General features: G+C 60.6%; 2 protein-coding genes and 1 long non-coding RNA gene across 7 annotated transcripts; 1 reads left to right on the forward strand and 2 right to left on the reverse strand.

Annotated features, from left to right (window-relative positions):
* Positions 1-4,820: 4,820 nt before the first annotated feature.
* LOC127480719 (uncharacterized) lies at positions 4,821-6,395 on the reverse strand. 5 transcript variants are annotated; one of them, XR_007908002.1, is made up of 4 exons: positions 5,958-6,395; positions 5,784-5,829; positions 5,692-5,737; positions 4,821-5,647 (listed from the first exon to the last, which is right to left on the reverse strand). It is a non-coding gene; the product is annotated as an uncharacterized LOC127480719 (long non-coding RNA). The 5 variants fall into 5 exon arrangements; XR_007908006.1 differs by lacking the exon at positions 5,784-5,829 and adding an exon at positions 5,851-5,896; XR_007908005.1 differs by lacking the exon at positions 5,784-5,829 and adding an exon at positions 5,851-5,896 and having other exon boundaries at positions 5,692-5,760.
* Positions 6,396-8,343: 1,948 nt separating this feature from the next.
* On the forward strand, positions 8,344-15,790 carry LOC127480710 (glycerol-3-phosphate acyltransferase 2, mitochondrial-like). Its single transcript, XM_051809110.1, is given in 22 exon segments — positions 8,344-8,426; positions 8,929-8,997; positions 9,208-9,324; positions 9,416-9,489; positions 10,273-10,383; positions 10,566-10,694; positions 11,366-11,465; positions 11,536-11,669; positions 11,746-11,845; positions 11,928-12,134; positions 12,474-12,581; positions 12,788-12,873; positions 12,959-13,053; positions 13,164-13,234; positions 13,628-13,859; positions 14,227-14,375; positions 14,602-14,679; positions 14,777-14,902; positions 14,977-15,097; positions 15,188-15,285; positions 15,288-15,407; positions 15,476-15,790. Coding segments are annotated over 20 exon segments (2,373 nt in total). The 5' UTR covers positions 8,344-8,426; positions 8,929-8,997; the 3' UTR covers positions 15,593-15,790.
* Positions 15,791-18,937: 3,147 nt separating this feature from the next.
* On the reverse strand, positions 18,938-24,290 carry ELMOD3 (ELMO domain containing 3). The gene is made up of 10 exons (XM_051809097.1): positions 24,219-24,290; positions 23,865-23,934; positions 23,514-23,576; positions 23,125-23,216; positions 22,903-23,026; positions 22,131-22,253; positions 21,425-21,555; positions 20,826-20,902; positions 20,615-20,742; positions 18,938-19,995 (listed from the first exon to the last, which is right to left on the reverse strand). Exons 1-10 carry the CDS (start codon positions 24,285-24,287, stop codon positions 19,826-19,828), a joined length of 1,047 nt encoding a protein of 348 aa, XP_051665057.1. The 5' UTR covers positions 24,288-24,290; the 3' UTR covers positions 18,938-19,825.
* Between the last annotated feature and the right edge of the window lie 851 nt (positions 24,291-25,141).

A 25,141-nucleotide genomic window follows, 5' to 3' on the forward strand; every position in this document is an offset into this window, starting at 1 on the left:
GGGACCCCCATGGTACCTGGAATGGGATCCCATGGTGGGACTGGGGGTGGAACTCATGTTCTCAGACCATGCTAGGTCTGGAGGGGATGTCCCTGGGGATGCCAGGTTTGGGGATGGCTTTATGACTCCACAGTGGGCCTGGGTTTGTGTCCCTGGGGGGGCCAAGCGTGGGGACTGAGGGGTGCTGGGGGTGGGCCCCATCCTGGGTTTGCTGCCAGTACAATTCAGTCGATTGTGCTGCTGATCTTTATTTAAACGCTCCTGCAAATATTCTGCTGGCTTCTGCCCGGCTGTTGGGGCGCTCAGAGCCGGCTCTCGAAGCTGCGAGGCGCCTGCGGAGAGAGGAAGCTGCTGAGGCCCCGCCACGGCCGGGGGTGCAGGGTGGGTGTGAGGGTGTGGAGCAGCACTGGGTGCCCCGAGGGGTGTGGGCACCCGGCTGCACAGGGGAGCTGTGGGCACAGAGAGCTCTGGGCAGAAAACGGGGCACCAGCTCACAGCACAAATCTCTGCTGAGTTTGGGCAGTGGCAAACTGGGCACCCAGAGCACCTTAGCTCAGAAAACCCCATGGCTGCTCTGGCTGATAGCAGCCATCCAATACCAGTTTGGCAACTCCCCCCAGGCCCACCAACTCACTCTGTCTTGTGCACCCTGTACCCATGCAGGGAGCACCTTGTGAACAAATATGAAAATAGTCAGACCGATGGACACAGCCAAAATGAAGTCTTTGATATAAACAAGCCAGGCAGTAACAGCATTTACTGCCTCCGTGTTTGCCGTGCCCACCGCTGCGTTCCAGGTGGTCCTGCTGAGTCTCCTCTTGTCTGCACCTGGAGGAACAATTATGCACATCAGCGTGTCCTGCACAGCTTTGGCCACCTCATGGGAGGGCTGACATTGCCAGAAAATGTTCTTTCCCACTTTGTCGGCATGTCTGAATGAGGGAATATCCTGGGTGGCAACATTTCTGTGGCTTCAGTAGAAGCCAAGGAAACTCCCAAAGGCCTTGCAAGTCCATGCTCTCCAGAGCCTCTCTCTCTCTCTCTCCTCTCGGCTTCGCTTGCAGTCTGGAGTGGCCGCAGTCCAGTTCTCCCAGTGTCTGGCTTTGCTCCCCATTCCTGGAGATCCTTAACATTTCCCTACAATTTCTCTTACTCTTGCCCACCTTCCCTTTCCAGGCTTGGTTGGTGCTGCCTGGATGGACTCTCTCTGACCCTGTGGGACACACTGTCCCCCTGTCACATGACAGGGGAGATTTCCTCAAATCCTTGGTCTGTCAATGCCTCAGGAAGGTTGAGAGCCTCATGCTCGACCAGTCTGTCCCATCCCATTATGGGGATCCTTCACTGAACAGTCCACTGGGTTGGAGGGGGTTTGACTGAACTGTTCAGGGTCACACCCAAACACAAAAACCCCACCCAGCTCTGCACCTTCACCCACTGCCAGCGAGTGCCAGCACCTGTGAAGGACTCACAGTAAGAGTTTACAGAGTAACACTTAATAAAATTGGGACAGGTTAAGGTTCCAGGATTCCCTAATTCAAAGCAATACACTGACATTCTCTAATTCCCAATAAAAGCTGGCTCGAGACAATCCTTCAGCACACAGAGTACAGTTCTTATGCAGTGGGCCCCTATGGGGCAGAGACAGGTTCAGCCCGGTGAGTGACCTCAAAGGTAACAGAGTGGAGTCTTTCCTTCTCCTCCCCATTTGTAACTCATTTTTATGCTATTTCTCTATATTTAGGTGGAACTTGAGTGACGTTAGTTATACATCTTACTCAGTGAGGGGTGGTTGTCCCTTAGGAGTGGGTACAACAACGGGTCACAGAATATTCCAAGTTGGAAGAGACCCTGAAAGATCATCAGGTCCAACTCTTAAGCAAATGGCCCCTATTGGGATTGAACCTGCAACCTTGGCATTATTAGCACCATGTTCTAACCAAGGGAGCTCATGTGGGGATACCTCAGGATAGTACCTGAGATAACCCTGGGATGGGACACGGGCAGTGCCAGGACAGGGATTTTGCCAGGGTTGCTGATTCAAGGGCAGGACATGTTCCTGTCTCTGCCTTGGTTTTCAGCGGCTGTGCAGCTGATCAGCCACAAAGTACCACTGAGTTCCCTCCTCTGCCAGGGTTCTGACAGTGCCGCAGTGTCTCCGCTCTGCTGTGACTTCCTTCAGTCTTCCTTGGACTGTTGTGTGTGGGAGGTTGGGTATGCTGACTGTGTTCCATCCAGGGAGCAGCAACCACATTTTTCCCTATAACTTCTGTGCCATTATCTTTTTACCCTCAGTGGCCTTCCCACACCCCCTGAGCAGGACTTGGGGCTGGACAGCGAGCATGGGGGGAGTGCAGATGTTTGACCAATCACCCCTTGGAGTGAGATGGACAAAACCCCTCCCTGTGTCAGGGAGGGCCACCCCCAGCTCTCCCTCCACAGCCCAGCACCCACACTCTGAGGGGACACACTCGGGCCCTCAGGAGACACCTGAACCTCGCTCTCTCTTGCTGCCCTTTCTCCAGCATGGGCAGCGCTTGCCTGCTCCCAGTTTTCAGGTCTTGTCTCCCATGTATGGCCCCTGGCAGGACTGCCCAGTGCCTGGATAATTTGGAAAACATTCCTCTAGCCCAGAGTGGGGGCCTTCCCCAGGACTGGCCAGCACTGCCAAGGATCAGGGAAAGGTAAAGCCTCAGCATGAGTCAGGCACAGAGGCTGCAGGAGGACGGTGCAGGGTCCCTCCAAGCCATGCTGGACTCAACAGTGCAGCCCTTTGGACCCCAGTTCCCAGGAGGGATCCCCTCTGTTGAGCCAGGGCCTCCAGGGCCTCCTGGCAAGCTCTGGGATGCAGATGCCGCAGGAAGGACATTCAATCCAGTCGCATTTCCTGTGATCTGCTGAGTGGGGTCCAGGTGACCTAGTTCCCAAAAGGGCAAAGTTGTGAAATCCCTGAGAACAGGATGTGGGGGGCAGTGAGCCTCTCCCCACATCCACAGAGGGTCTGAGTGCGTGTTCCTGGCACAGTGACGGCCACAACCTCCCCTGTCCCGAGGTGACAGGGACCCCAGTTGCTCCTGGCTGCTGGCAGAGCTCTGGCTCTCTGCTGACAGAGAGGAGCTGCTGACACGAGGAGCAGCAGCAGCAGCAGCAGCAGCGGGGCAGGGCCTGCAGACACTCGGGATCTCGGCGGATGCTGCCGGGTGGCCGAAGGACAGCGATTACCTGACACTCCTGTTGGCTGAACGGCCCCGGTGTTTTCCCCGGGGACTGGCACTGCCTGATGGTCTTCCTGAGGTGCCTTCTTATCCACAGGCTCACGCTCCAGAGCTTTAGAGAGAAAGTGTGTCAGCTGAATTGCAAGTCCCCATTCCCCATGGGGATCTGCCAGAGCTGGGGCCTGGCCTTGGCCTGCCCACCTACCCACTGCCCATGGTCGCCACGGAGCAGCCCCGACACCCCTGGCTGGCAGGGCCACCAGGAGGAGGATGAGGGCCAGGGTCCACCGCGCCTGCACCATGCTGTCACTGCTGCTGCTGGCACAGCTGGTACTGCTGGAACTGCCACTGCTGGCACTGTCACTGCAGGCACTGCAGGCACTGCTGGCACTGGCACTGCATGCTGCCACTGCTGGCACTGCTGGCACTGCAGCGCTGGCACAACTGACACAACTGGCACAACTGACACAACTGGCAGTGCTGGCACTGCTGTTGCTCCTGCCACTGCTGCTGGAGCCTTGAGCAGGAACCAAACTCTTCAACAAAACACCCAGGAGGAGTCTTGGTCTCCTGCCCAAGCCTTCAGCCACCTCCAGAGGAAGTGAGTACACTCTTGGTGGTGCCCAGGAGGAATCCTGGGAGGCTGCCAGACATGGACTGGCCTCTAACACGGACACAACAGGTACATGACCTACCTGGGGGCATCTGCAGCTACTCCCCACGGCTTCAGTTGCTGCCAGACTGTTATAGGTTATAAATTCCATAGGGGAATTTCTCTTCCCCTGCTGCACTCTAAGAAAAAACGGAGTGAGTGGGGGAAAGGAAGTTAATTAGCTTTACAAAAGATCTGGCCGAATTCCTAGCTAATGGCCCATCAGAGAGGTTGGGGGAGAGGAGAGAGACGTTATAGGAGGGGAGAGGCAGACGTAGGAGCTCTCTCTCTCAGACAGAGACGGGGGTCTGCGTGCAGGCATTTGGAGAGAAGGACTGGGGATCTGGCTTTTTGGCTTCTCATCCTAGTCAGCTCGGACTACTGGCCTCAGCTTGCCTGCAAGCTGTCTCTTGTCTCCAGCCCGATCGGCTGTGTTTCATCGGAGAGTTGCATGCCCACCGGGAGAAAAGGGAGGAGTTTTGAGACACCGTCATCTGAGACAACAGTGAGTCCCGTGGGAGTGAACCACTCCCCTTCCCCTTTTCTCCCACTGAGGGAAGGGTCCCCCAGTTTCTTTTCAGCTCCTCCCGCGACCCCCCAGGCCCCCCCAGACCCCTCCAGGCCCCCCCAGGCCCCCCCAGACCCCTCCAGGCCCCCCCCGACCCCTCCAGGCCCCCCCAGGCCCCCCCAGACCCCCCCAGACCCCTCCAGGCCCCCCCAGACCCCTCCAGGCCCCCCCAGACCCCCCCAGACCCCTCCAGACCCCTCCAGGCCCCCCCAGACCCCTCCAGGCCCCCCAGACCCCTCCAGACCCCTCCAGACCCCTCCAGGCCCCCCCAGACCCCTCCCGTGTGGTGACCCCAGAGCCCGACAGCGCTCCCTGCAGCCGCGGCCAGGACTGCGCGAAAGGACAGAGGAGTGTTCCTTCAGACTTGTCTGGTTGGTTGGTTTGCTTCGCTTTTTTTTCTAGGACTGCTGTCTAGTGTTTTTGTGTTCTGTTACTGTTTTTGCCAACATACATATATCTTTTAATAAAAGGTTGTTATTTCTTCTGTTTTTTCCACACTTCCTCGTTTAAAGCCCCTTAACTTTGAATTTACAATTGCTGAGAGAGAGAAGTTTGGTCTATCTCATAACTCATCCTCTTTAGCAAACATTCCAGTCTCCTCTGACTGTGACACAGACAAAACCACAACACTCTTGGAGATGCCTGGACAGAGTCCCAGGGAGCCTCCAGGAAAGGACCTGCCTCCAGCATGGGCAAAACACTTTGGCTTGCAACCTTGGAGGGGTCTGGGGCTGCTCACAGTGGTGCTGGCTGTTCAAGGATGGACAAAACACATCCAGCTCCTGGTGCTGAGCACAGAAACCACAGCAGCAATGCAAACGTGTTCCAGAATAAAGCCGGTCCCATTCCCTTCCCCCCAGCTGCTCCCTCCCTATCCCAGGCTCTGGGGCTCTTTCCCTGACGTGATGCACAGAATCCTCTCTGCTGACACTGTCATCAAAGCTGTGAAATCACAATTCTGGCCTGTGGCTGAGCTGATGCTTTTGCACGAGGGGCAGCCAGCACGTGTCATGCCTGGTGATCCTGGCACTGGCACTGCTGAGGTATGAGGATGTGAGCAACTGGGGGCTGGGGTGGGAGGTCGGGGCTGTCGGGAACGGGGCTGCCCAGGCACCGCTCTATTGCATGTCCCGTGCCTTGCACACACATCCCCTGTGCCTTGCACACCTGCACCCCACTCCATGCACACCTGCACCCACATCCATATCACACCTGTACCCACCCATATCACACCTGCACCCATATCCACATCACACCTGTACCCACATCCACATCACACCTGCACCCACATCCATATCACACCTGTACCCACATCCACATCACACCTGTACCCATATCCACATCACACCTGCACCCACATCCATATCACACCTGTACCCACATCCACATCACACCTGTACCCAGCCACATCACACCTGTACCCACATCCACATCACACCTGTACCCACATCCACATCACACCTGTACCCACATCACACCTGTACCCACATCCACATCACACCTGTACCCACCCACATCACACCTGTACCCACATCCACATCACACCTGTACCCACATCCACATCACACCTGCACCCACATCCATATCACACCTGCACCCACATCCACATCACACCTGTACCCACATCCACATCACACCTGCACCCACATCCACATCACACCTGCACCCACATCCACATCACACCTGCAGCCCCTCCATTGCTCTGTTCCACACCCCAGGGGTCTCACGGCTTCACCCCAGGGTGCCATTGCCCACGTACCTGACAGACCCTGGCAGGGAACACCCCCGAGGGGCAGCGCCCCATGACATGGGATGGGGGCACCGGCTGGGGGTTGCCCCCAACTTTCTTCTAAGCCTCCAGCTGCCCAGCAGTCTGGGGAGGGTCAGTGGACTCAGGCCAGACATTTGAGGAGGGGGGTGCAAGGCATGTGATTGATATGGAACCAACCCACTCAGCTTCCAGGCCTTCCGTGTGGAACATTTTCCATTGGAAAGCATCTCAGTGCTTGCTTGACATAAAGAACTGGAGTTGTGAGGCCGCGGGATGAACTTTCTCTGTGTTGTGTCAGGTAGAGATGGATCCAAGGGAAAGCTGGAGCTGCTGGTTGGAACATGCCCAGTCTTTGGAATACACAAAGCTGCAGCTTCCAGCCCATGGATGGCGGGGCATGAGCTGTAACCACCATGTTCCACCATGGACTGCAGTCCAATGACCCCCCAAAACTCCCCTCAGAGGGGGTGAAGCTGAGCACGTGGCAGCCCCTTGGGAAGAAACAGCAAAGCAACGGAGAGTGAGAAGCCTCCAGGCCCTGATAATGCTCTTGGTCTGGGCTGAGGGAGGGGAAGTGGAGCTTGTTGGGGTGTCCTTGCCCAGGGATTTCTTTATTTGGGATCCCCTGGTGAGGCAGCAGCTTGAGCTGCCAGAGGATAGGACTGACCTGTGCCAGTGACCCCCTGGGACAGGGCGAGAGCCCAGTGTCACCCGCAGGTGTACCAGGGAGGAACGGGGGTGCTGAGGGGGGCTGTGGGTACCAGGGAGGGATGTGGGGCCTGGGGAAGAGATGGAGGTGCTGGGGATGGGATGTGGGTGCTGGGAGGATGCAGGTGCTGGGAAAGGGTCACAGGTGCCCAGGGGGTTGCAGGTGCCCAGGGGCAGGAACAGAGCCCGGAGCGTGGCATGGACTGACCGTGACCCCCATTCCCATCTCCCTGTGCCAGTGGAGGGCAGCAGGGAGAGAAGCAGGGATAGAGTTGAGCCCGGGAAGGAGGGAGAGGTGGGGGAAGGTGTTTTTAGGATTTGCTTGACCTCTCATTCCCCTGCTCTGATTTGATTGCTAACAAATTCAACTAATTTCCCCAAATCGGGTCTGTTCTGCCTGTGACAGTAATGGGGCAGTGAGTGACCCCACCCCAGGAGCCTTTCCTTGTATTTCCTCTGCTCTGTGCAGGTGATGGGAGGGATGGAGCAGTTTGGGGGGCACCTGGTCTCCAGCCCAGGTCAAACCACCACAGGCTGGCATTTTTTCTTTTTCTTTCTCCTTGTCTTTTCTTTTTTTTCCCCGCCTTTTTTCTAATTGTCCAACACTTCTCATCTTCCCCTATTTTGCCTTTTTTCCCCTTTGCATTTTCCTTTTTTTGTCCTTCCCCCATTTTTCTTGTCTTGTTTGCTTTTCTCGACCTTCCCCCTTCTTCCTTCAGTTTCTTTCTTTCTTCCTTTCTTTCTTTTTTCTTGCCTTTTCCCTTTTTTCTGCTTTTTTTCTCATCTTTTCTGGTTTTTTTCTTACCTCTCCTTCTTCCCCTTCAACCTTTTTTTTAATTTTTCCCCTTTTCCCTTGTCTTTTCCTATCCCCCCTTCCTTCCCCTTTTTCCTTTGCCTTTGCTTGTTTTTGCGCTTTTCCCAGCCATTCCTATTCCCTCCCTTCTCCCAGCTCCCAGGTGCTGCTCCCAGGCGCGTTCCCACAGGTGCGAGGTCCCCGGCCCAGAGCAGCTGAACTGGGGTGTTTTGGGGTGTTTTCAGGGCGACTGAGCCCCTTGGGGCGCTGCTGGTGCTGGTGGGGTTTGGAGCTCTGGGGGGCCGGAGCTGGGGCTGGGGCTGCGGGCCCTGGGGCGGCGGGGCCTTGGGCTGGGGAGCGGGGCTGGGGGGCTGATGGGCCTGGGGCGCGCCAGGGCCCCCCCGGGGCCGGGACTGCTGCGCCCGGGGGTGCTGGGACCTGGGTGGGCTTGGGGACAGGGACAGGGGCGATGGGGACCTGCCGGTACCTGCTGTGGCTGAGCCCCGTGCGGGGCCGGGGCTGGGCCGGGGCTGGGCCGGGCTGGGCCGGGCTGGGCCGGGGCTGGGCCGGGGCTGGGCCGGGGCTGGGCCGGGGCTGGGCCGGGCTGGGCCGGGCTGGGCCGGGGGTCCCGGCGGTCCCGGTTCCGGCGGGGCCGGTTCCGGTCGCGCTGCCCGGGGGCGGAGCGGGGCCGGGCCGGGCCGGGAGCGGCGGGGCCGGCGGTGAGCGGGGCCGGGGGACCCCCGGGGGTGTGGGGCGTGTGAGCCCCCGAGCCGTGCAGGGCCTGTGGGGCCGAGCCCCCCGGGCCGGGGGGGTTCAGGGCCCCCCAAAGCTGCAGAGGGGCGCTGGGGCACATCCCCCGGGCTGGGGGGCAGCGGGGCCCGTGTGGGGTGTGTTCCCCCAGAGGGTCTCTGGGGGCTGTGGGGCCTGTGCAGGGGCTGTTGCCCCCCCATCTCGGGCCCTGTAGGGACTGTGGGGTGTGGGGGGCAGGTGTGGGGTATGTTACCCCCCAGCCCTATAGGGGATGTGGGGTGTGCTGCCCCACCCCAAATCCCTGTGGGGTGTGGGGGGGTGTTACCAACCCCAAATCCCTCTTGGGGGTGTCGGCTGTGTTACCCCCCTCCCCAATTCCCTGTGGGGCACACGGGGGGTCCCTCTCCCAGAGACTGCTCCATGTGCCCCAAACCTGCCAAATTCCCACTTTCCACCCCTTTCTGTCTCCAGGACGTTCAAGCCTCATCACCTCTGCTCTCCAGTTTGGGGGTGTCCCCCCACCTGTGACACCCCCCCAAGGTACCTGACGCCCTGGGGACCGCCCCATTGCCACCAGCCCCTTCCCACCTTGAATCCCCCCCATCCTGGAGGTCCCCAACCCCAGCGGGGTTGCTGCCCAATATCAGGATACCTCACAGCATGAGCGTGTTTTGGGGTGTATCCACCCACATTTGGCATTCCCAGGGTTTGTCCCATCCCCCCCCTTCCCGTTTTTCTTTCCCTCCTCAGATGAAAACCTGGATCAGCAATTCGGACGAAAACCTGGAAGTTTTCATCCCGTTCCTGGGAAAATATCACCGTCCGTTTTTGGGGCGCTGCTGCCAGACCTGCACCCCCAGGAGTTGGGTGAGAGAGTTTGGGATGGGGGATGGTGGTGACAGGATCCCTGTGCCGAGGATCCGCGTTGCCAGTGATCTGATCCCGCTTTTCCTCCCAGGATGGATTCTATGCCGAGGATCTCTCCACTCTGGGATTCCGTGACGTCAGCCGTGTGACGGAGAGGGACACACGGTGAGGCTGGATCAGCTGCGTGCTGGAAAACAGCTGGAAAACGGCCCTTTTCCCCAGATTTCCCCCAAATCCGCATGGGAATCCCTCGCCATCCTCCCCGCTCCCAAATTATCCCAAACCGAGCTCGTGAATGGTATTTTGGGAGGCTGGAAGTGGCGTCTGTGAGGGCTTGGGCTGTGGTCCAGCCATGGAATGGAGGATCTGGGGTCATTTGTTGTTTTCTTGAAGCAAAACTTGGAGTGTTGATGGGAAGAAGGTGGAGTTGGGGGATTGTTCTTCTCGCTGGCTCCAGCCGGTATCGCTGGGAGTGAGCCTGGCTCCCCGGGAACAGGGAAAAGAGCCAGATCCCTTTGGCTCCTCTCCCCTTTGGGAAGAATCCCTGGATTAACCATTGTGTGCTGTTTTTTATCCCACATCAGATCATTATCCTCCATTCAGCTCCAAATATTCCCAGCTCCAGCTTTGAAACCCTTAGACGAATCCCTTGGGATCCCAGGGAATGCAGTTCCCCTGTCCCACTCTGTCCCTTCCTGCACGCTCTGGGATATCCCAAAGCTGTGTCCCACCCCACTCTCTGTGGATTTGGGGAGGATTGGGAAAATTCCGTGATTTGGGATGGCCTGAATGCCTGCTTTCCTTCCTGCTGGGCGGCCTGGAGCATCACCTCCGAATTCCTAACTGTAAAACGGAGATGAATCCCAAATCCTGGTAAAGAGGCATTCTGGGGGGGTGATCCCCCTGGAAAAGCCCCCCCTCCAGGTTCTCCCTGTGTGTCCCCTCTAGGTTCCGGGGGTGGCTGGTCCGGAGGGTCTGCGGATTCCTCGCCTCCTGGGAATGGGAAATTCCATCGGAGACCCCCAGGGAGCTCCCAGGGAAGATCTGCGGCAGCAGGAGGTGGGTGGGAGCATTGGGGGGATCCCAGGATCACCCTCAGCCCGGGAGGGGCGGGCCCCCATTCCTGGGGGATCCTGTTTAGTCCTTGGATGTCGGGTCAGTGGGATGCCGGGAATGCCGCCGAGGCTCCCTGGATCCCGGCACGCGGATCCCAGGGTGCTCCCCCCTCCCTTCCCCCCCAGGGTGCAGGATGTTGCCTCCAGCCGGGCCCATGGATGCGGAGGGGATGAGGGATCCCGGTGGCACTGGAAGGAGGAGATCTGCCGGATCCTGGGGGAAATCCAGGCACCGCTGTCCCCTCTCCTGCTGAGGTCAGGGATCCTTTGGGGAAATCTTCTGGGATTCTGTGGGGGATGGATCCAGATCCTTTGGGAGGTCCTCTGGGCTTCTGGGGGGATGCACATGGATGGCTTGGGGGTTTTCTGGGCTCCTTGGGGGGATATTCTGGGCTCCTTTGGGAGCTGCCCATGGATTCTTTGGCCAGCTGCCCTCGGAGTCCCCCACAGCTTCTGGGGCCCTTCTGGCAATTTCTTCCGGGGAGCTGGAGTGGGAAAATCCAACCCCTCCAGGAGGGCGGGAACCAGAGGGAGCCTTCCCTTCCCCACTGCCTTCCCCCTCCTGTCCCTGAGAAGTGGGAATTCAGGGCTTCCTTGCTGGTCTGATCCAGTGGGAATAAATGATCCCTCCAAGCCCTTAAAGGGAAGGAATTGCTCAGGGAATAAGGGCATGTTGGGATCCTTTTGGGGGGAATGCAGGGGTAACTGATGGCAGCTCTGGTTGCCAGGGGAAAGGAGGTGTCTCATGCCATCCAACCTTTGCTGTGTGATAAAAGTGGGCATTTGCCTTTGTGGGAGCTGCGCTGGGAATTTTGAGGCAGGCTGGGTTGTGGCAAGTGAGGCAGGGGAGGCAGGGGGTGGGAGCGTTTGGGGGGTTGGGGGCCGCCCCGTGCCCGCGGGGTTGCTCATTGCCAGTTTTGCTGCAGGCTGTGCCACTGGATGCTCCCCAAGCTGCTGAGCCGTCTGTTCCTGAGCGTGCAGCTGCAGCGGGGGCAGCTGGAGATGGTGCTCCGGGCTGCCAGGACGGTACGGAGCCCGGCCGGGCGCTCCTGTTGCCCGGGAGGGCCGGAATTCAGCCCGGGATCCTTCCTTGCAGCCCGAGGTGCCGCTGGTGTTCCTGTGCACCCAGCAATCCCAGCTGGATGGGCCACTCCTGTCCTTCCTCCTCCTCTCGCAGGGCATCGGGGCCCCCAGGGTGACAGTGGGCACCCGGATCAGCCCTGGCCTCCGGTAAGGAGCCGGTGTGGGATGTTCCCGGGGGCTGCAGGGGGATGCAGTGTGTGCCCACGGTGTGTTTGCCCCCCAGGTCCCTGCTGCAACGCCTGGGAGGGATTTTCCTGCCTTCGGGAATGGCGCAGGCACGGAGTGAGCGGGATGAGGGGCTGCCGGGCGCTGTCCTGGATGCGGTAGGTGCAGTCGGGGCTGGAAAATGCCCTGGAGCGCTTTGGGAGGTGCCGGCAGCTCCCAGTACTCCCAGTGTCCCCCCAGTACGTGCAGGAGGTGCTGCGGAGCCGCCAGCCCCTCGTCATCTTCCTGGAGGAGCCCCTGGGTTTGCTGCGGCTCTCGGATCCCGCCCGGCGCTGGCTGCTCCGGGTGCTGCGGGCGCTGCGGGACGGAGCCGTGCCCGACGTGCGCATCGTCCCGGTGGGAATTGCCTACGACGTGGCTCCCGGCAGAGCGGGGCGGGATGGAGCGGTGAGAGGGGGTCAGGGGGGTCACCGGTGCTCGCCAGAATCCCTGGGAGCATCCCTGGGGAGTGGTGTTCCCCCAGATCTCTGGGGTTATCCCTGGGGAGTGGTGTTCCCCCAAATGTCTGGGGTTATCCCTGGGGAACGGTGTTCCCCCAAATGTCTGGGGTTATCCCTGGGGAGTGGTGTTCCCCCAGATCTCTGGGGTTATCCCTGGGGAGTGGTGTTCCCCCAAATGTCTGGGGTTATCCCTGGGGAGTGGTGTTCCCCCAAATCTGTGGGAGCATCCCTGGGCAGTGGATTCCCCTAAACCCGCCGTCAATCCCTGGATCCCGTCTCTCCGCAGCCCCCTCAGCCCCTCGGGATGGCCGCGTGTCTCCGGGCAGCGTTCCAGGCCCTGCGCCGGCCCCGTGGCTGTGCCCGGGTGGATTTCTCCCAGCCCTTCTCCTTACAGGTACGGCAGCTGGGGATGTCCCCGGATCCGTCCTGGCACTGGGGGGCTGTTCCCAGGATGTTGGTGGGTTTGGGGTGTCTGAGGGTATCCAGTGAATCCATGTTGGGTGATCTGGGCTCCTCCCAGCCCTGGGGCTGCAGGGATTGAGTGAGCTCGTGGTGCTGAGGGCTGTGAGCACCTCCAGGCTCCTTTCTGCTCATTCCCAGGAATTTGTGGAGAACAACCTGGTGGGGCCGACGCTCAGAGGGAATCGGCCGGAGCAGCTGCTGCTTCCCACCATCCTTGGCCCGTGGTGAGGAGCTGAGCCCCGGGCATCGTTTCCCCTTGGATCTCTGCTCCCGGCTCCTCTTGCTCAGCCCTCTCCCCCAATGTCCCAGCGTGCCAGATGCGGGGAATGTGGGCACTTTGGGTGCCGGTGTGGGGACAGAAGAGGAGATTTTGGTGACGGCGCTGGGGCTGCACACACTGAGCGGTGAGGGGTGCGAGTGGTCCCTGCATCCCTTGGGATGGCATTCCCTGCTGGGGAATGGGGGTGGGGGTTCATCCCCCCCCCGGATAACGAGCCCCTCTCCCCCCCAGCAGATTCCAGCGCCTGCTCCGCCATCATGGCTGTGGGAATCACCGCGGCGCTGCTGCTCCACAGGCACCGGGAGGTGGATAAGGAGCTTTTCATCTTTCCCTTCCCTCAGAGCAGCATTCCCAGTGGGAATCCCCCTTCATCCTCCTCAGAGCAGCATTCCCAGTGGAAATCTCCCTTCATGCTCCTCAGAGCAGCATTCCCAGTGGGCATCCCCCCTCTGTACCTCAGAGCAGCATTCCCAGCAGGAATCCCCCTCCATCGTCCTCAGAGCAGCATTCCCAGCAGGAATCCCCCTCCATCGTCCTCAGAGCAGCATTCCCATTGGGAACCACCCCTCTGTACCTCAGAGCAGCATTCCCAGTGGGAATCCCCCTCCATCGTCCTCAGAGCAGCATTCCCATTGGGAACCACCCTCCTCTCCCTCAGAGCAGCATTCCCAGCGGGAATCCCCCCTCTCTCTCCGCAGGCCGTGCTGCTGCCCCGGCTGATGCGGGATTTCTCGGGGCTGCTGGAGCAGCTCCTGCTGCGGGGCCGGGCCGTGGGATTCCGCGGGCAGCTGCGGGCGCTGGTGCTGCACAGCCTGCGGCAGCTGCAGCCCCCCGGGGCCGGGCTGGGGCCCCCGGAGGCCTCGGCACGGGGGCAGCTGGTGCGGCTGGCGGGGGGCGTCCGGCAGCGCCTGGGCGGGGAGGCGGCGGGGGGTGAGAGAGCCGGGGGGCACCGGGGACAGCGGGGACAGCGGGGACGGGGGGCAGCAGGGATGGGGGTGCCGGGCACTGGGGGCACTGGGGGCACTGGGGGGATCGGAGACGTCAGCAGTTGGTGACAGCGGGGACTGGGGAAGGTGAAACGGCGGGCTGGGGACTGCGGGGGGATTGGTGACACCAGGGGTCAGTGGCACTGGGGGAATCGGTGATGCCGAGGGCCAGGGACGCTGGGGAATTGTTGGCACTGGGGAATGGGGATGTTGGGGGGACTGGGGACAGCGGGGATCAGGAATGCTGGGGAATTCGGTGACGCGTGGGGAACTGGGGACAGCGGGCACTGGTGACAGCCCTGTCCTGTCAGCCTGTGCCATCCGTGCCCTGCTGCTGGAGGTGCTGCCGATCCTGGGGACCCCCTGCGGCCCCCCCGGGATCGTGCTGAGCCGGGAGGAGCTGCTCCGCAAGATCCTGGAGGTGCTGCTGCTGCTGCCCCCCATCCTGCTGGGGCTGCAGGTGGGGACACGAGGGTGGCCTGTCACCCCCCCCTGCTGGGGCTGCAGGGGGGGACACGGGTGGCCTGTCACCCCCCCCTGCTGGGGCTGCAGGTGGGGACACGAGGGTGGCCTGTCACCCCCCCTGCTGGGGCTGCAGGTGGGGACACGGGTGGCCTGTCACCCCCCCCTGCTGGGGCTGCAGGGGGGGACACGGGTGGCCTGTCACCCCTCTCCTGTGTCCCCAGCCCTGCCAGCCTCCCGAGCGCCACAGCCTGGACATCCTGGACAAGCTCGTCCTTGGGGGGCTGCTGGAGGAGGAGGAGGTGGGTGTCACCCCAGGAGCCCTCCTGGCACACACACGGGTCCCTGCTGGGTCTCAGGGTGGCTGTGAGGTGAGGTGAGAGCCCACTGTCCCCCCAGCCTGAGAGCGAGTGCAGGGGCTGCGACGTGGCCCCCCGACCCTCGTCCCGGGGCCATTCCTGCTGGGACTTCACCGATGACAGCGACAGTGACAGCGACGACAGGGTCCCCAAGCGCTGCTACAAGGTACTGGGGTCCCCCACCGCCCCCTGGGCTGGGGTGAGGGGGTGTCCCCCAAATCCAACTGTGTGTCCCCCCAGCTCAGCGAGCCCCAGGGCTTCCCCGGCTTCCTCCTCTTCCTCTGCCGCCTCCTGAGCCCCGTCCTGCGGAGCTACGGCCGGGCTGTGGAATTCCTGGAGAGACCCCCCTGGCCCCAGCCCGGTAGGACCCTCCAGAGTGGGGAACCCCTGGGGACCCTGGGGGGGCTGGAGCCCCCCAGGAGTTGGGATCTGACACCCCTCCCAATTCCAGAGGCAGACTACGTGGAGGCGCTGCTGGAATTCCTGGATGAGGATGAGGATGGTGAGTCGAGGGGGGCGGGGTCTTGCTTTTGGGGGTCACTGCCCCCCTAGACTGGGCTGGGGGTGCCCGTGGGGTGGGATTTGGGGGTTCCCTCGGGACTTCTCTCCCCACAGGGTATCCTGACAGGAGCCTGGCCCTGAGCTCCCTGCAGAGCTTCAAGGACATGGGGGTAAGCACAGCCACCCCCCAGCCCCCCAACATCCTGCTGCCCCCCCGGACCTCCCTGTGCCCCCCCAGGTGCTGGAGGAGCTGCAGACCCCCACTGGACCCCTCCTCCAGCTTTCCCAGCCTTTCCAGTCTGCTTCCAACCGGGAGAAGTTGAGAGCCTTCATTCACCAGTTCACCCAGTTGTAACCCCCCGCCCCAGAGTCATAAATGGGCCCAGGGACCTGATGCCTCGTGGATTTATTGGTCCCGGGGGGTGGGGGAGGTTCTGTCTCTCCTTCCCTCACCTGGGATGGAAAATTCCATCATTTCTGGTGGTGGTGCCCAAGACAGCTCCAACCAGCACATTTCCCCCCAGCCCTTCTCTGCTCACTAACAGCAGGTCCAGTTTTCAGTAAAAACACTGGGATAAATCAAACTCTCTAACGCTATTTTTTTAGTATTAGAAAGCAGGCATTAGTTTAGTCACAGTGTTGGGGTGCGTGGGGATAGTTCCACTCAACATGCCCACCCACTTTCAAAACTTTTCATTATTTATACATTTTTAGCAAAGAAATTAATGTTCATTGGTTATGTTACATAATTCCCTTAAATAAGTAATATTGTATATTCTATTGATTATTACTTTCTCACTTCTCATGCTAATTAGTCCACATTTTCAGTCTTTTTATTATCTTTTTCCCAGATAGGGAGCGTTTCAGCAGACTGATTCTGAGTTCTCTTTGTTAATTTCTTCTTTATCTGTAGTTTCTGCAACATGTTCTTTCTTGTAGCCTATAAATTTTGAATTCCTGGTATCCAGTTCTCAGCAACTTATCTCTCTCTCCCAGGCTTTGTTCATTGAGGCATGTCGAAGTTGGTTTAGCAAAACTTTAAGTCTCAGTGATTTTCCCAGACTAGTTTCTAACAATTGCAGCTTTAAAAAACCCCTTGCTAAAGTGAAAAATTACACTGCTGATGATTAATTAAAACAATTAATTAGAAAAGTTATTTAGGAAAGTGAGGCACTGCCCTGGTTGGTTCCCTCACCAGCTGTGTCAGTTCTCTTCCACACCCTCTGGTACCTCCTGGGCCGTCTCCTCTTCCCTCGGGGGGGTTCCAGCAGGTCCAAGTCCCCCAGGAGTTCAAGGGCTGGTGACCTTGAGGCTCCTGCAGAGCAGATCCTCTACCTGTTCGTCCCACCTGGGTGGGGTCCACCAGCCTCCCCCGGGACACCCACCCTGCAGCCCTTCCCCGATCTTTGCCCACAGCCCTGTCACCTTCATCTCATGATTTCAGCACAGCAGAAGCACCCCCTGACCTGTCGAGCCACCCCAGCACCTCCTTCTGAGGAGCTCAGAGCCATCCAGGGCAGCACTGAGGTCATGCCCATCATCCCCCTACCCTTCTGTGATGGCAGCTACCTCAGAGCTCTCCTGCTGCTCCGTGGCTCCTGCACGTGGTGCAGCTGCTCTTGAGATGGACTCTCACCCCCAACACCAGCCTGATGCCCCCAGGCTCATCTCTGCCCAGCCTGGGCTTATCCTCTTTCCCCTCCAAACCCGGTGAAAAGCCCCTTCAATCAGCTCCACCCGCTCATGGCCCAGAACCTTTTTCCCCCCGGGACAGGTGGAGCCTGTTCCCAGCAGGTCCAGGGCCACCTAAACCACCCCAGGGTCAAACCGCCAAATGCCGCCCATGGCAGCAGCCTCTGCCATGGATCCATCAGGGCAGTTTTCCTGCCCCTCTCAGTACTTGCCCTGGTGCTGGGGGAGCTGAGAGCACAAGCTGGGCACCTCCTCCTTTGGCCAGCTGCCCCCATGCCCTAAAGTCCCTATAAGTGTCCTTGGGCTTCTCCCTTCAGTCTCATCACTGCCAACCTGGACAACTCCTGGAGGGCGACAGTCAGCCAGCCAGACCAGACCAGACCAGGAATGTTCCTTACCCAGGCCCCAGGGAAGCACAGACTTCCCTGGGAGATGGTCCAATCAGCACATCGGGGTCCCCGCTCACCACGGGAGGGTTCCTGAGGACAATTGTCCTTGTTTGCTCCCCTGTAGAGCTGCTTGTGATATGTGGGGTTGGCTGACAGCCTAGAAATCACTCCTTCATCACCTCATGGGGCTTCAAATCCCCCCAGACTGAGGGTCTATGGTGCCCAGGGGGTCTGCAGGGTTCATGGAGGCCTCGGGTCTGCGGTGGCCGGGGAGTCCCTGGAGGTCAGGGGGTCCGAGCAGAAAGAGCCCATCCAAGGCCAGGGTCCCCTCACACTGTGTCCTCCCAAAGGACCAGCAGCCCACAACCACGTTGGCTGAGGAGAAGAGGACAATGACAGTGGCCACCAAGGTGGTTTCAGGGCACTCACAGCATGACCAGGACCACCAGCATGGGGATGGTGACAAGGACAAGGATGGTGATGAGGATGAGGATGGTGACAGTGGCACCGATGCAGCTGTGACTTGGACCGAGTACTTGCCCCTGGGGCTCCCCATGGACCTGCTGGCTCTGGGGGCAGGGGGCAGCACTAAGGGGTGGCCTGGGGTACAGGGGGACAGGGGCGTGGGGCAGTGGAGGAGGGGGACCCTCGACATGCTGTCTGATGGCCCTGCCTGTGGTCCCTGCCTGCAGCCCCCTGCTCCCTGCCCGCTGGGCCCTACTGGTGCTGTCCTGCCCATACCCCTGCCCACAGTCCTTTGTGCTGCCCATGCCCTGCCTGTACCCTGCCTACACCTCTGCCTGCACCCCTGCTGCCCAGCCCCCACCTCACAGCCCATTCCTGCTGCTGCTGGTGCCCATCCCGGGGTCACTGGCACTGCCCATCCCAGTGCTGCTGCCACCGTCGGTGCCAGTGCCGTTGTTGGTGTCACTGTCACTCCTGACTCTGCTGTTACTGTTGGTGCAGGTGCTGGTCCCTGTCCCAGTGTCCCTGTCACTGCTGTCCCAGTGTCGGTGTCTGTCCCAGTGTCCCTGTCACTGCCAGTCCTGTTGTCTCCGGTCTCCGTGGGGTTTTAGGAGTGAGGAGCAGGTTGGGGGTGCTGAGCCCTGGCCCTGGAGCGGAACTGGGTGGCACCAGGGGACAGATGGGGATCAGCCCCGGCAGGTCCCGCTCCGGGCTCTGCTCCTGCCCCCCAGCACCTGCAACCTCCCAGGGAATTGGGACCCTTTCCTGGTATCTGCATCCCCCGATACCCACATCCCTCCCTGGTACCTTGCATCCCACCCCCAACCCCCTGCTCCTGCATCCCTTCCCAGTACCTGCAACCCTCCCTGGCACCTCCCCCAGCACCCACATCCCTTCCACAGTACCTGCATTCCCCTCTGGTAACCACGTCCCTTCCCAGCACCCACATCCCTTCCCGGTCCCTGCATCCCACCTACATTTCCCCCACCACCACCCCTTCCTGGCACCCCCATCCCTCCCCCACTACCTGCCTTCCCCCCCAGCCTCACCGAGCCCAGGTCTGTGAGAGCCTCACCTCACCCCTGCCCCAAAACACCCCCAAAGGGTTCCCCCCCATCCCAATTCCCACAATAATTCAGAATCAGGAAGGCAAATCCCTAATTCTGGGCTCCTTTTTGCCCATTTATTGGATGTTTTTCCATTCAGCAGCATTCCCAGCCCCCAGGAATAGTTGTCCTTTGGGGGGCTTGGGGGCCATGATGCTCCATTCTCCCACCAGCCCCCACTTCTCTCCCCCAAAACCCTCATTTCTCTCCAGACTTGGGCTTTGGGGAATTTTCCCCATTTTGAGGGGTTTGGGGACATTCCCAAGCACTGGCACAGAGCTGCTCCCAGAGGGGATAACACTCCTCCCTGCAGCTCTCAACCCTCATTTCTCTCCTTTACAGCACCTTTTTCACCCCTATTTCACCCCAAATCGGGCTCTGGGCACTCCTGCTTCACCATCCCCCTCTGGATCCCACAGAATCCAGCAGCAAATCCAAATCCAAAACTCTTCCACCAAAACACTCATTTCCCCCCCTTTAGTAACTTCTTTGGGTGCTGACACCCCATGGTGACCCTGGGGGTCCCCAGCTGGGGGGGCCACACCGTCCCCCCGGTCCTGCTCCCCCCCCAGCCCCCAGTGAAGCCTCCACAGCCCAAAGGGGGGGTTACCCTCACCCCGGGTGCTGCTGGAGCCGGGATAGGATCCAGGAGCCTGGCACCACCCTCAGCTCCACCTGGGGAAGGTAAGGACAGCGGGAACCCTGCACTCATTGGAGGGACTATCCCAGTGCCAGGCTGGGGGGTTCATGGAATCTCCCCCCTTCCACTGCCTTTTCCTCCTTCACTTCCAGAGATTTCCACCTGGAGCAGGTGAATCCTGGCTCTGTGACCTCTCCTGGCCCTTCCTGAGCCCCCAAACCAGGGGAGACACTGGTGTGTCCCCCTCCAAGGGCTGATCCACCATCAGAATTCCCTGTGCAGCATCCTGCTCCATGTCAGATCAGTCGGGAATCTCCCTCCAGCTCGACCACAGGGTCACAGATGCCAGTGAAGTGGATCTGGGAGGAAGAGGAGGGAGGGGAGGAAGGCCGAAGGCTGTGGCTCACATAGGCTTCCAGGGACCTCAGCAACTGCCTTGGCTTCTTTTTGGTGGATAATTCCAGCTCTGGAAGGATCAGAGGGGAAAAAGTTTGAGGGGAACAACACCTGGATGGTGTCAGACGCCCAACAGACCCAGCATCCCAATGTTTTCCCTTGGAAAGGGTGTAATCGTGTTTTCCTTGGGATGAGGGAGCATGGGAAGCTCCTCTCCACCCCCAGCTCAGCACCAGCCTGACCCCCTGGGACTGGAATCCAGGGAAGATGGGACAAAGCCGGAACTCAGCAGTGCCAGGTGGATCCCCATTTCCAGGGGATCCATTAGCTCTGTGGACACCAATCCCCTCTGGAATAAATAACTCATGGACTGGGGTTAAGCTATGGCTCTGTGTGAGCCTGGGGAGAAGGGAACGTCCCCATATGTCACCCACCCCAAGCCACCCTGGCACAGTATCCCTCTGAAATGGAAAATGGGGGAGAGGAAAAACCCCTTGGAGCACTGGGATAGGGAAATATTGTGGAAAACCTCAGTGTGAGGATTAAATGAGGAATGTTTGGGCTTCTTGGGCATTACAGCCCTTGGAACTGGGCTTGGATGCGCTGAGAACACAGTGGGGGGTCTTCAGGTTGTCCTGGGGTTGTTTTCCCAGGGAAAATAAGGAGAAGGAAAAGCCGGGAAGACAAACCCTTGAGGAAGGACCCGGCGTCGGCGACAGTCCCGCACTGCCGCTTCCAGAGGCGGAAGAGCCGCAGGAAGGCAGCGGCATAGAGGTCGTTCAGCACCCCAATGACCTGCTGCCGGCGGTTACATTCCCTGGAAAACAGGGAGAGGGGCTTGGCCACATGCCAGGAGGGGCCCTGGATGTGGTTTGAGAGCCCAGAGCAGCCCCCCCTCACCGGGAGAGCCGCTCCTCCCGCAGCGCCTGGATGACGATCCGGGTGATGTTCACGGACATGATGCAGAAGGGAAAATTCTGCAAGAGAACCAGAATTCCGGCGTTATTGCAGCTCAGATGGAAAACCCTCCTCCCCTCTGGCACCTCCAACCCTTTGACACCAGATCTGTGTGGCCCCAAACCCACGGGATGGGTGACAGACCCACATACTGGGATAACAGCTCTATGGATCCAGGCTCAGATGGATGCTGACGGTTGAGCCGAGCTTGTATCCCAGGCTTAAACCTGGACTAAAATGTGGAATTTAAGGAGACAGGCTCCACTCACTTCCATTTTCCTGTTGCCCAACTCTCCAGCCCTTTTATCCTACTCTAAGCCAGGATCGAATCTTTAAAATCCCATTCCCAGCACAAATCCAGTACCTGGAGCTCAGCTCCAGCCTGGATCAGGGCTCTTTGGGCACCACCTTCCTCCCCTCACCAGCCTGAGGTGGTTCAGCATCCCAAAAAAATCCCTGGAGAGGTTCTTGTTCTTCCCTTTCCCGGAGAACTGGGAATTCCAAGGGAGATCCCCCTGCAGGGAGGAGGGGGAAGGCCATGCCTGGGTTTCATGCTGGGAGAGCTGGAAGATCTCCCTGGCCAGCGACAATGTTCGGGAGTCCAGGACGAAGAACAGGATCTGCATCAGCCCCAGCATTCCTGTCCCACGCAGGTCGGTCCCAGGATCCACACCTGGGGGGGCAGGGACAGCATGGAGTCACTCCCTGTCACCTTCCCATTCCATGGGCTGTTTATTCCCTGTCACTGCACTTCCAGGGTACAGGAATCCTGGGGATTCCCTTTCTGGAGGAAAAGCTTCCAGGGAATGTCTCTAATGGGGCCACCACCTCACTCACCTGGGCATTAACCAACCCTGCTCCCCCTGATACACTCCTGCTCCCACACTTTTCCAGGAATTACCAGCTTTTTTAGGCACATGGTACTGGGATGACCTGGCCAAGCAGTCCAGTTGTACTGGGGCCAGTTTGACTTACTATCTTTATGAATAAAGGGATTGAGGGTGCCCTTGGGAATTTTGTAGGTGTATGGAGAGGAGTGTGAGGATTGGGGTGAGGCTGCACCTCAAATCCTGGGATGAATTTTGGGGTCCAAGAAGGACACTGAGGTGCTGGAGCGTGTCCAGGGAAGGGCAATGGAGATGGGGCTGGAGGACAGGGAGTGGCTGAGGGAGCTGGGATAGGACAGAGCTGCTCCAGGGGAGGTTCAGGTGGAGTTTGGGAATGGCCAGAGCTCGTTGCCAGTCCTACCCTGGAATCCCAGCTCCTCCCAGTGTGTCCCATAGCGGGGGCAGCCGCGGCGGGAGCGCGTCAGCTGCCGGTAGATGGTCTGGAGGATCCGCATGTGCACCCACTCCGAGTCATCCAGGGCGCCTGGCAGGGGGGAGGGAGGGACACCCCGGGGGGAGGGAACGCCCCACGTGGCTAAAAACACCCCTGGGATCTAAAAAACACCCCCCGGCACCCAAAACCAGCCCTCGGCACCCCAAAAACACTCCCGCTGCCCCCAAAACACCCCTCAGCGCCTCAAACAACAGCACATCCTCCAAAAACCCACCCCAGAGCCCAAAACCACCTTAAAAATACCCACAGCTCTCCAAGAGACGCCCCTTGGCTCCGAAAAAACACCCCCTGGCTACCCAAAACTCAGCCCTCAGCACCCAAAAGATGCATCTTGGCACCCAAACAACACCCTGCAGCAGCTAAAAACACCCCCAGGTGCCCCAAAAACACCCCCTACACCCTAAGAAATCCCACAGTGCCCAAAAAATGCCCTTTGGTGCCCAAAACCCAACCACAGCCCCCTCAAAAATGCCCCCCCGGCACCTAATACCACCTGGCACCTTCAAAACCCCCTTGGTGCCCTAAAATGGCCCCTCAGCCCCCAAACCCACAGTCCCAAGGTTTCCCTGTGTGGGACCCCCTGGGATGGGCAGACATGACCCCCCCATGCTGAGGGACTGGGGGATTCCCATCCAGCGCTCCCCAGAGCCGGGAGCAGAGGGGACCCGGGGCCACTCACACTGTGCCATGGCCAGCACCAGCTCCCGCTCCCCCCGGAGCTGCGGCCGGAGCCGGGGGGGCCCCCCGAGGCAGCGCAGCAGCACGGACAGGCCCCCCCGGCGCCCTGGCCCCCAGACCTTCCTCTGCGGGAGAGACCCCAGACCCGTTAGGGCTGAGCCCCCGGGGGGAGGGGGGCTGGGTGCCCCCCAGCCCTAATTCCTGCCCTGCCCCCGGGCCGTACCCAGCTCTGGGAGAGCCCAGAGATCTGGAAGTGCTGCAGCGCCTCTGCGAAGGAAATCGGGGGAGGGGGCACAGGCGAGGTGCCCCCCAACCCTGTAGGGAGAGAGGGAGGGGGTTAGACCCCCCCACTGACCCCTGGCCCCCCCAGTGACCCCTGCTCCCCCTGAGTGACCCTTGAACCCCCAGTGACTCTTGACCCCCCAGAGTGATCCCCAGGAGGGTGGAGCCATGGGGAACAGGGGTAAAACAGGGAGTCTCCTACCCCCTCCCGCCCCTCCACCCCCAAATAACCCCCCCAGGTGCTCCCCTACCCATCCTGCCCTCCGGGATCCAGGTCCTGCCCTCCTCCCCAGACCTTTCCAGCTGCCAGGCCCCCGTTGTTCCCAGTACCTGACTGGATCTCTTCCAGAGCCTCCCACTCCTCCTGGGCCCGGAGCTGCTCCTCGCTGATCCCTGCCCGAGGGGAGGAGCACAAGGGTCAGATCCGGGTGGGAGACACGGGATGGGGGATTTGCTCCCTTCCCCCAACACCCCCCAGCACATCCTGGAGTTGGATTTCCCCTTTTCCAGGGAAAATCCCAACTGCAAGGTTTATCTTGGGTGGTCTTGGGGAACAAGCTGGGACTAAATGGATTTGATTGAGACCTCCCCGCTGGATCCCTGGGGCCCTTCCCAGCCCCCCCGGTGACCTTCCCACCAGGAAACACAGGGATTGATCCAAGAGAAGCAGGAGAAGCTCACCAGGGTCCGAGCACTGCCCCTCTCCAAGCACCAGCGCCTGCAGGACCCCATCCTGCCCCAGAGCTGGGATCTGGGGGGGAGAGAGGAAACCAGTGTCACCTCCCGGGACAGACCCCAGACACCAACCGACCCAAACCCCGAGGATTCCCCCCGGGAACCGCCCCTGTGCCCCACTGGAAGGCGGCTCAGGCTCCTTCGGAAGGGGGTTTCGGGGGGCGGTTGTGCCCCCAAGATGATTTTACACGGATACAATCGAGAGGCGAGGGGGAATGGGGGGCTGGAACCCCTGAGGTGAGGAGGCCCCGGGGGCTCGGCCGTGGGGCTCCGGCCGGACACGCACGGGCAGGGACTTGCCGGGGGAAACACGCGGGGCCGCCGCTCCGGCCGCTGCTCCGGCCGCTCCGAGCCCCCGGCGCCGCTCATGCCCTGCGGGAGGAGAGCGGGGCGGAGATCAGGAGGTGGGGAGGAGGGTCCTGGAGCCTGACACCCCCCAGGACCACCCCGGCCCCGCAGGAGCCCACTCGGGACCCCCCAGCCCCCCGCGGGCACCCTCAGGAGCCTCCTCTGGCCTCCCAGTGCCCCCCTCCAGCCCCTCAGGAGCACCCCCCAGGTCTCTCCCAGCCCCCCCAGATCCCCTCCTAGTCCCCCAGGAGCCCGCCCCGGCTCCCTCGGGACCCTCAGGGTCCCCCCAAAGCCCCTCCCGGGGGTCCCGTTCCCACCCTGACCCCGCGGGACTCCTCCCGGCCCGGCGCCGCCGCAGTGCGCAGGCGCGGCCGCGCTGCACGCCGGGAGCTGGAGTCCCCGCCGCCGCTCGCTGGGAGAGACGGGGACTACAACTCCCGGCGTGCACCGCGCGGAGCGGTGACGGGGGCGCGCGAGGGCCAGAGCGCGGGAACGGAGACGGGCGGGACCAGAGGGCGGGGCTATGCTGGGGGCGGGGCCATGCACAGAGGGCGGTACTCTGGTCGAGGGGCGGGGACTGGGGACAGTGGGGCGGGGCTACAGGCGCTGGGGCGGGGGTGGCCGGTCCCCGGGAGCAGTACCCCGCCTCAGCTCCCAGTGCTCGGTCCGAGCTCTCAGTGCCACTCCCAACTCCCAGTATCCCACTACCAGCTCCCGGTGTCAGCTCCCAGTGCCCCCTTCCCATCTCCTAGTGCCCAGTGCCAGTTCCCGGACCCAGCTCCCAGTGCCCTGTGACAACTCCAAGTGACTCTGTGACTCCCTATCCCAGTGCTGGCTCCCAGTGCCCAGTGCCGGCTCCCAGTGCCCAGTGCCTA

This window comes from Manacus candei, unplaced genomic scaffold, assembly GCF_025592945.1.
Source record: "Manacus candei isolate 608988 ecotype Guabito, Panama unplaced genomic scaffold, ASM2559294v1 h1tg000006l, whole genome shotgun sequence".
Taxonomy (NCBI): Eukaryota; Metazoa; Chordata; class Aves; order Passeriformes; family Pipridae; genus Manacus; species Manacus candei.

Coding starts and splice junctions, on each gene's coding strand:
- ELMOD3 (XM_051809097.1), bottom strand. CDS start 24,287: ATGAGCGGCGCCGGGGGCTCGGAGCGGCCGGAGCAGCGGCCGGAGCGG. Junction 23,217..23,513: donor TCTGGAAGAGATCCAGTCAG/GTACTGGGAACA, acceptor CTCTCCCTACAG/GGTTGGGGGGCACCTCGCCT. Junction 22,254..22,902: donor GGTGCTGGCCATGGCACAGT/GTGAGTGGCCCC, acceptor CCCCCCTGCCAG/GCGCCCTGGATGACTCGGAG.